Source organism: Scylla paramamosain, chromosome 44 (assembly GCF_035594125.1).
Source record: "Scylla paramamosain isolate STU-SP2022 chromosome 44, ASM3559412v1, whole genome shotgun sequence".
Lineage (NCBI taxonomy): Eukaryota > Metazoa > Arthropoda > Malacostraca > Decapoda > Portunidae > Scylla > Scylla paramamosain.
The window spans coordinates 8,627,181-8,637,703 of NC_087194.1; the positions used below are offsets into that span (position 1 = coordinate 8,627,181).

Genomic DNA, 10,523 nt, shown 5'->3' on the forward strand with positions numbered 1-10,523 from the left:
GTGGATTTAAATGTAAAGTACAGTGAAGAAATACAAGAACTCAAAAAAGAAAATGGAAAGTTAAGGAGCATGGTGGAGAAGAAAGAAGTTAGGATAGATGACGGCAAAATCCAGAGTGAAGTAAAAGGCTTAGTTGAAAAGGAAGTGAAAAGTTGGAAAGAAGAGAGAGAACAAGAGAAGATAGATATGACAGAAATAATAAGAAAACAGCAAGAAGAACATGATAAAGAGATGGCAAAAAAAGTAGTGAAAATCATTAAGGAAAAAGATAACATAGTAAGGGATACAGTACAAAAAAAAGATGTGTCTGATGGTGTTTGGGGATAAAGAGAAGACCATATCAAATAAAGTTCTAAGAGAAAGAGAAGAATTACAAAGAGCAAAAGAAATCATTGGGAAAATTGTAGAAGAAGGAGATGAAACGGATATACAAATAGAAGAAGTGTACAGGATTGGGAAATATTCAGAAAGGGGGAAACGTCCAATGAAAATAAGACTTAATACCCAAGCAGCAGCCGAATACATCTTGAGAAGAATGAGTTTGTTAAGAAAGATAGAGGGTATGAAGGATATATATATAAGAAGAGAAATGAATGAGGAGGAAAGAAACAAGGTGAAAGAGTTAAAAGAGGAGGCCAAGACAAAAAACGAAGAAAGAACACAGGAACAGGCAGAAAGATATATATGGAGAGTGATAGACATGAAAATGAGGAAATGGTGGTTAAAGAATGCGGAGCAAGAAGTAAGACAACAAAGAGAGAACACAAAAGAAATGGGTCCACAATAAATAAATTTAAAGTTATGTATACAAACATAGACAGATTAGTGTCCAGCCAAAGGGAACTAAGAGATTATTTACATGAAAGGAAACCAGAAGTGGCATGCATTACGGAAACAAAACTAACAAGGGAGATTAATGTTGAATTTGAAGAGGAAGGATATAACACATGGAGAAGAGACAGAAAGAATAAGGGAGGAGGAGGAGTGATGATTCTAGTAAGAAAAAACATCTTGACAGAAACAGTGGAATATGGTGAAGGGAGGTCAGAAACATTGAGTGTGGAGATCAAGATCCAAGGACAAGAAAGCAGAAAAATTATTGTAGCATACATGCCTCCAAAGACCAACACTTGGGGGACTGATGATTATAAGCACATGCAAAGCGAGTTCATAAAAAGTATAGATGACATGCTAAAGATAAGAAACGAGGTGTTACTAGTAGGAGATTTTAATAGCAAAGAGATAAACTGGGGGGGAGATGGAGGTGACAGGGATTGCCAGTACATGGAGTGAAGAATTTTTACAGACTATGATGGTAAACACGATGGATCAATGGGTGAAAGAAAATACTAGGTACAGAGGGGAAGATAGACCATCGCTACTAGACTTGGTTTTTACAAAAAAGCCAGAAAATGAACCAAGTATAGAATATTTGTGTCCAGTGGGAAAAAGTGATCATGTGAAGATGGAGATAGAGATCAAAGAAGAAGTGCCAGAATTCAATGAGGAATATAAAAATGAGAGAAAAAATTATGCTAAGGCAGACTTTACAGGGTTAAAGAAATTCTACGGAGAGCTTGATTGGAATAATTTATTAAGAGGTATGGAGGTGCAGAAAAAATATGAAGTGTTTTTAAGCAAGTTTAGAGAAGGTGTTGAAAGATATGTGCCAAGATATAAGGTAAAAGAAAATAAGAAAGTGTGCTTTAATGCAAAGTGTGCAGAGGCAAAAAAGAAAAAGGAGAGGGCATGGAAAAAAATGAGGAAACAATGGAATGAGATAAATAGAGAAGAATACAGGACAGCTAGAAATGATTATGTTAAAATAAGAAGAGAAGAAGAAAGAAATTTTGAAAGAGATGTAGTTGGAAAGTGTAAAGAAGAACCCAAACTTTTCTATAGATATGTAAATGGAAAAATAAAGCATAGAGATGCCATTACAAAGCTGAAGAAAAATGGAGAAATTTATGAAACCACACAAGAGATGGCTGAGATACTGAATAAAAGCTTTAAGTCTGTATTTACAAGAGAAACTGTCTTTGCATCACTGGGAGATGAGGAACAACAGAAAGGAATAGCAAACATACAAGTGGAAAGAAAAGAAATTAAAAGACTACTGGAAGAGCTAGATACTAGGAAGGCGATGGGACCAGACGAAGTAAATGGATGGATATTGAAAGAATGTAAAGAGGAATTGGAAGAACCAATATAGGAGATAATTAACAGTTCTTTAAAGGAGGGAAAAGTACCAAAGGAATGGAAGAGAGCAAATATAGTACCATTATACAAAGGAGGTAATAAAATGGAACCACTGAATTACAGACCAGTCTCACTCACGAGTATTGTAAGTAAACTCTGTGAAATAGTCATTAAAAACAGATGGGTGCAATATCTTGAACAAGAAAATATAATAACAGAAAAACAATTCGGTTTCAGGAAAGAGAGATTTTGCGTAACAAACTTACTGAGCTTTTATACAAGAGTAATAGATAAACTACAAGAGAGAGATGGTTGGGTTGATGCTGTCTATTTAGATCTGGAAAAAGCTTTTGATACAGTTCCACATAAAAGTCTCATATGGAAACTGGAACATCGAGGAGAGCTAAAAGGAAAAATACTTAAGTGGATGAAGGATTATCTCCAAGGTAGGGAAATGAGTACAGTAATCAGAGATAATAAATCAAGTTGGTGCGAAGTAACAAGCGGAGTACCACAAGGGTCTGTGTTGGCACCTATAATGTTTCAGGTCTATATAAATGATATGATGGTGGGTTTAAATAGCTACATTAATATGTTTGCAGATGATGCAAAATTGATGAAAGTAATAAAGAACCAAGAGGATTGTGAGGAACTACAGAGGGATATTGATAGAATTTATGAATGGGGTAAATGATGGAAATTAGAATTCAATATAAAGAAGTGCCATGTAATGGAGATGGGAAGAAGTAAAAGGAGACCTTCATGGGAGTATAAGATGGGAGGAATCACAATACCAAAGAGCAAAGAAGAAAAAGACTTGGGAGTAATAATTCAAGACACGCTTTCACCAGAAAAACACATCAATGGAATATTTGGCTCTACATATAATTTGCTAGCAAATATCAGGGTGGCATTTAATTACCTAGACAAAGAAATGATGAAGAAAATCATAACACACATGATACGCCCCAAACTGGAATACGCAGCAGTGGTATGGTCTCCATACAAAAAGAAAGATATAAGGAAATTGGAAAGAATACAAAGAACAGCTACGAAAATGATACCTGAATTGGAAGACCTAAGTTACAAGGAAAGACTGGAAGAAATTGGATTACCAACACTGCAAGAAAGAAGGGAAAGAGGAGACCTGATAACAATGTTCAAATTAGTAAATGGCATGGAGAAGATAGACAGAGATGACCTAGTGGTAAAAGTGGAGGAAGGAGATAGACGTACAAGGGGACATATGAAGAAATTAAAGAAGAGTCATTGTTTGGGAGATATTAAGAAATACAGCTTTCCGCATCGAACGGTTGAAATATGGAATAACTTAAGAGAAGAGGTGGTTGTGGCAAAGAGTGTGCACATGTTTAAAGAGAAATTGGACAAATTCGGGTATGGAGAGGGGACTAATTGAGCTTTGGCTCGGACCCTGTACTATACAACTAGGTAAATACACACACACACACACACACACACACACACACACACACACACACACACACACTGTAGAAGTGATATTGTAATCACCTTATTCATGGGGCAAATAATGTGTATTTGTTGATGGTTCCTCAGTCACAGGTAGGTGTGCTGGGTGCAAGGCAGGCAGTGGTTCATTATGGAACTCTACCAGGCAGCCAAAGTCTGAGGCATACAAGTCTGAAAAATATTAACACTGGTGAGATTGGTAACATTTTTGTATTGATTTACCCTGACATGATACATGCTAAAAAGAAATGCATATTTCTTTTTTTATTTCTATCTATCTAAAAGACTACAACTACTATAAATTGGCAGTTCATAAGAGGTAGTTCCACCAGGATGCATTTCTGCCACATCCACACAAACCTGTTGTGCCTCTGCTGATAAAAAATGAGATGTAATTAAATCATTCTGTACATGGTGTACAATGTTAAAAACAATTTCTGCCAGCATACATTGCTCTCTCTGGTTAATATGAGTAGTCAATATATTAATATTTATTTCACTATAATCAAGTTAAGATTAGAGTACATCCAAACATTTGACATAACATAATATATATACTCAATAATGAACTTTGTTTCATAACATCTTACCTATGGAATCTAGGTGTGGCTACCCTTCACTAGCAGCTGCAACACCTGGGGTGCCTACCCCACACTGGTACCTGCACTACCTGGGAGTGTTTGCCCCTCACTGGCATCTGCAATAATATAAAACTAGTATCATATGGAGGAATACATGATAAAAATTCATTATTTGCTTAGATTTTTTGTAAAATATTATGGAAGAATAACTTTAAAGTAAAGTATGAAAGTATAGGTACATATTAAAAAAAATAAATAAAAAAAACATATAGTTAATTCAGAGAAATGTATACAATTTATGGTTTATATGAAAAAAGTGCATCATATCTTTGTCAATTTTAAAATAAAGAATCACAGCAGTTTCTAGTATCAAGGAAGACAATTAGATACCTGTATTGTAATAATACTGACTTTGTTTCTATATTCAATGAAATTTATGAGCTTCATGACATTTTGAATAAAAGTACAGTAAAATCCCTCTTATCCGGCATCAAAGGGACTGCCGACATGCTGGATACTTGAATAGAAGTGAAATTATGTCCACAATCACCATCCTACACTCACGCATCTTACCATAACAAAGATCAGCTGATCTTAATCAGCAGCTGATCTGATCAGCTGCTTAAGTGTAAGCACAACACACTTCCTCTTTTCTACAACTTTAGGCATGATGAAGGCATCAGGCGATAAACAGTTCACACGCGGGACTGAGTCACTGAGTAAACACAGTGCAGTGGGCTGTGGGTGGCGCGAAGCAGTGCGCTCTGGTGGCGAGGGGACAAAGTATGCCTCGCGCGGGAATTTTAATCGATTTTATGAGTACACATTGATTTTTTATTGATTTTAAGGCTCGGGGAAAAATGTGCCAGATACTTGAAGCTGCCAGATACTCGAATGCCAAATGAGAGGGATTTTACTGTACCTACATGTACTTGCAGCTACTGTATAGTTAACACATAATAAACTGAATGACTGCCAACTTCAGTTCCATTACATACTTACAGATCTCAGAACAGCACTGCTCAACAGATCCCCATCAATGCCTATGTGGCGAGGCTCAAAATGATCCACCAGGATGCATTTCACACCACTTGGATGTGCTTCACATAAGCGATGTTGAGCCTTTACAGCAAGGAATGTATGTAGCATCCTTGGCGCAATCCTTCTTCTTTTTCTTTGGATTTGTTATGCTTTGAATCATTTCTTAGGTCTCCTTCATCTTTTTCTACACCCCTGGATAATATTTCTTAATGTCCAGCACTTTATCAGAAGCGTTTTCATGTGGCTCATTGTTTCCCTATTGGTCTCTTTGTCATTTGTTAGTCCTAGCACTGTTCTAATTCCTCTGTCTTCTCCCTTCCTCTTCTCCCATTCCTCTCAGCCTATAATTTTTGGCACTTGACTATCTAACTCTTGTATCCTGTACATGTCACACTCAATAATGAAATGTTCAAGTGTTTCTTTTCCTCCCTACATAACTTGCATTTTTGTTCTGGTATGTCTCTGTTGTTACTATTTGATTTTAGTATTCCACTAGTATGTCTCTGTTGTTACTATTTGATTCTAGTATTCCACTTCTTGCCTTCAACATTAATTTGCCTGCCCACTCACCTTGATACCACTCTTCTTTCTCTATAATTTCTTTGTTTTTGTACCATCGTAGTGTACTTTTAGTGTTCATGCCATTCCCCCATTCCTTACGGCCATTCTCCTCTATCTTGTTCTTAATTTCCTTGACTGTCATTTCTTGCTGTCCTTCTTGTATTCCTTCTCTATTCTTCCATCTTTCTGTTTCTCTTCTCTGCAGTGAACTGCCCCTGTATGCACTGTATATTTGCTTGGCCCATCTCTCCTCACTCAATGTTTGTATTTTCTCCAATAAACACAGCTTTCCTTTTTCTATCCTCTCCTTAAAAGAGCTCCACCCCATTTCCCCTCTCATTGCTTCTGTTGCTGTGTTCCTGGGGACTTTTAAACACCACCTTCCCATAGAATCTTGTACCACTTCAAGTTTCTTGGAATTGTCTTCCATTCTGTAGTTGATTATTTCAGCTCCATTTAAGCAATGTGGTCCTGGCATTCCTTTCCAGAGACACCTTCCATGATTGTATTTGTTTATTTCTCTGCTCCCTCCACTCATTATCATTCCAATCATTTTCCTTGCTTTAATTTCATTAATTATCCTTTGAGCATTTCCCCCAATTCCTTCTTTTGTTATTTCTATCCAAAGATACCTGAACCTTTCCACCACTTGTAGCACATCATTCCCCAGTACCCAATGCCCTTCTTCCTGTGTGCTGAATTCCATAATTTTGCATTTGATACTGCTAAATTTAATTTCCCATTCCTTTCCACATTCATTTACAGTGCATAGTAGTCTGCCATGAGCATCACATCAGCATATGTGAGATAACCTAATTTTTGGATCCTTACTGCAACTCCTACATTTGCCTTTTTGATTCTTATGAGCAGTTCCTCTATGTCAGGGGTCGGCAACCTATGGCACGCGTGCCAGACTTGGCACGCAGAGTGCTTGCCTATGGCACGCCACGTGATATGGAGCAAAAAAAAAAAAGTAAAGCAACGAAATAATGAGAGAGAGAGAGAGAGAGAGAGAGAGAGAGAGAGAGAGAGAGAGAGAGAGAATGTGTATTGTACATCCTTACAATTATGATTTAAATTTTCGTATGATTCTAAATAATTCTTTCTTTTGATATATTAAAATGATTAAATTAAAACGAAAATGTTTTGTACCCGCGATGAGGTGTACGTGAGCACAGCGAGATGTAGACGAGTATGAGACACGTTGGCCCCCGCCGCTGGTGACGCATCAGTCAAGCAGCGCTGCTATTTCAGTGACTATTTAGCTGCCCTGAGTGACGCTCTTGCTAGTTACTCTCACCATGGCTACTGCGAAAAAAGTCAAACTTGATGTCCGATCATTTCAGTCATCATGGACAAATGACTTTGGATTTATTCAACAGAATGATCGTGCTGTGTGTGCTCTCTGCTGCGAAAATGTCGTGTGCCGCACATCTAGTGTTAAAAGACACTTTGAAACAAAACACGAGAAGACTTTCAAGGACAGTGCAGACAAGACTGAAGCGATTAAGAAAGCAGTATCCCGCTATGAGAAACAAAGTAATGTGTTTAAGAATCTGAGTGCTAGCAAAATCAATGCAACTGAGGCCAGTTACAAACTAGCTCTGTGTATTGCCAAGCATGGAAAGCCTTTTACTGATGGAGATTTCATAAAAGCAGCTTTCCTAGAGTGCTCTGAGGTGCTTTTTGATGGCATATCAAACAAACACATGATCATCTCAAGGATAAAAGATATTCCTGCCTCAGCTAGGACCGTGGAGAGACGTATTTCTGAAATGGCTGCTAATGTAGGTGAGCAACAAACTGTTGCTTTAACAACTACACCTGTGTTCAGTGTGGCCCTGGATGAAAGCGTGGATATAAATGACATTCCCCGCCTGGCTGTTTTTGCCAGGTACAGTGACACAGAGATACACGAGGAGCTGTGCTGTCTTCAACCTATGTATGGCACTACCAAGGGGGAGGACATACTGAAGACATTCACTGACCATTTTGAGGAGAGAGGGGTTGACATAAGAAAGATTTTTGCAGTTACAACAGATGGTGCCCCTGCTATGGTAGGAAAAAACAAGGGTTTTACCAAGCTTGTTGAGGATAAAATTGGACACCCCATTTTGAAATTGCACTGCATAATTCATCAAGAAAATTTATGTGCCAAAATCTCGAACTCTGATCTCAACAAGGTGATGGCTACTGTAACAAAAGTAGTGAATTTTGTTGTTGCACACTCTTCTCTTACGCACAGGCAGTTTCAAGCTTTCCTTGAAGAGGTGGACAGTGCTTACAAAGATATACCCTTGCACAGCAGTGTTAGGTGGCTAAGCTGTGGGAAGGTATTGGAGAGATTTGTGGAATGCTTTGATGAAGTCAAGCTTTTCTTAACAGAAAAAGGCCAAGGCTACCCTGAGCTGGAGGACAGAGACTGGATTGTGAAACTTATGTTTCTCTCAGACATCACCAAACATCTAAATGACCTCAGTCTTCTCTTGCAAGGTGCAGGAAAAACAGTGATGGACTTGTATGATACTTGGAAGGCATTTGTTGCAAAGCTTGCAGTTTACTCATCAGATATTAAAAATGGTTCTTTCCGTTACTTCAAAAACTTGAAAAACTTATCTGCAACTCATCCTATCAACACTACTGATCTTCAGGTGTACATGCAAGAATTGAAATCTGAGTTCTCAATCAGATTTAAAGATTTCCAAAACATCGGCCCAGTGTTTTCCTTTTTAATCAGACCAGACACGTTTAGATACAGTGAGTTGGACGCATCTCTTTTTGAGTGGATGGAAACTGAGGAGTTGCAAATGCAGTTAATTGACTTTCAGGCATCATCATTGTGGTCAGCTAAATTTAAGGATCTTCGAGAAATATTGGAAACTAGTACGACTGATCATGCAGCCTCCATATTAAGTTCCTGGACATCACTGCCTGATAAATTCAGTTGCATGAAGAAAGTAGCTTTTGCATTGCTATCAGCATTTGGATCTACATATCAGTGCGAGCAGATATTTTCACACATGAAGCACATCCTCAATCCCCATCGCAGCAACCTTACAACGGATCATTCTGAGGGTTGTGTAAAGCTCAAGGTGTCCAGATATTCACCTGAAATTTCAACTTTGGCCAAAGGGAAGCAAGGGCAAGGATCGCATTAATAATGTGAGTACAATTTTAAAATAAAGAAGTATATTTTTAGTTACTAAGAATAATAAATGCTACAAAAAATGTCACATTTATGTTATGTATATGGAGAAAAATACATTTTACTTTAATTACAATGGTCACTACATACTCAGTCATAGTGTATAATTATGATTTTCATTTTCGTAGGCTACATATAGGGCTGAAAAAATAACATTTGGCACGCAAGGTAGTAAAAAAGTGGCATGAATTATAAACTGGCACACTATGTTCAAAAGGTTGCCGACCCCTGCTCTATGTGTAGGTTAAACATTGATGGTGACATCATGCAGCCTTGTCTCACTCCAGTGTTGCTTTCCATCCAGTTTCCACATTCCCCAATTTAAATCTCATAATACTGCTTGTGTACATTGCTTTGATGATATTTATAATTTTCTTGCACCTCCATGTTCTAGTAATTTTATTAATTTATTTTCATTAATGGAGTCATAAGCTTTTTTTACGTCCCAAAAGCCGAGATAAAGTTCTCTTTTGTTTCTCCTACAACTTTCAATTACTTCCTTTAGGACACATATTCTCCATTCCACTTCCATTTTTTAAGCCAATTTTTTCTTTTCCATGTACTCCTTCTGTCCTTCTGTATTTTCTCATTCATTATGGTCCCAATTGACTTGTTCAAAATATTTATCACATTTATTGGCCTGTAATTTCCAATTTGTTTTGTTTTTCCCTCCTCCTTTGTGTATCAACTCCACTCTACTTTTTCACCAGCCTTTAGGTATTTTGCAGTCTCAAAACTATGTAAAACTGGCTGTATAATCTTTTCTTCAAATTTTCTCCTTGGTTTATAAATTCTGCCACTACATTATCACATCCTGCGGCCTTCCTGTCCTTCAGTCTCTAAATGGCTTATGTTACTTCCTTTTCTGTCAGTTCTTCAATCATCAGAGGTTTTTTCTAAATATATGGCTTTTATCCATATTATTATTTATTTTTTTTCAAAAAATTACCTATGATCTCTCTGAGCTCTTCATCCTCTGTTCCACCTTTATTAATATTTGTTTTATTTGAAGATTTCAAGTTTTCTTTCAGCTTTTTCCAGGTTCCTCTTTCTCTTTCTCTTCTTGGAAGTCTATTGATGACTTCTGCTCTTTTTCCCATTTAACAATTTTGTTCTGTATCTTTTGATGGGGCCTCATTTCTTCTGTCATATATTCTGTCCACTTGTGGTGCCATGCCTCATCTTTTGTTTTTCCTTCAATCTCCATCATCCTTTCTGTTGGCCTCCTTTCTTCTCTGTATAACTTCTTTGATTTCTTCATCCCACCATCCTTTTAGCTTTTTGGCATTTATATTTATTTTCTTTTTTCCAATGTTTTCTTGCCTTTTCCAAAATTTTTCTTTTATATATTTTCCCATCTATTAATTGTGCTGCCTGCTGTTTTCTTCACTCTCCTGTGTAGTATTAAGGTCTTTGCTGAACTTAGTCCATCTGGCTTTTGTTAGATT

General features: G+C 37.3%; 1 protein-coding gene across 1 annotated transcript; it reads left to right on the forward strand.

Annotated features, from left to right (window-relative positions):
- Nucleotides 1-7,171: 7,171 nt before the first annotated feature.
- On the forward strand, nucleotides 7,172-9,028 carry LOC135093963 (general transcription factor II-I repeat domain-containing protein 2-like). Its single transcript, XM_063993644.1, has one exon. The coding sequence runs from the start codon at nucleotides 7,172-7,174 to the stop codon at nucleotides 9,026-9,028; it is 1,857 nt and encodes a 618-aa protein (XP_063849714.1).
- Nucleotides 9,029-10,523: the final 1,495 nt, after the last annotated feature.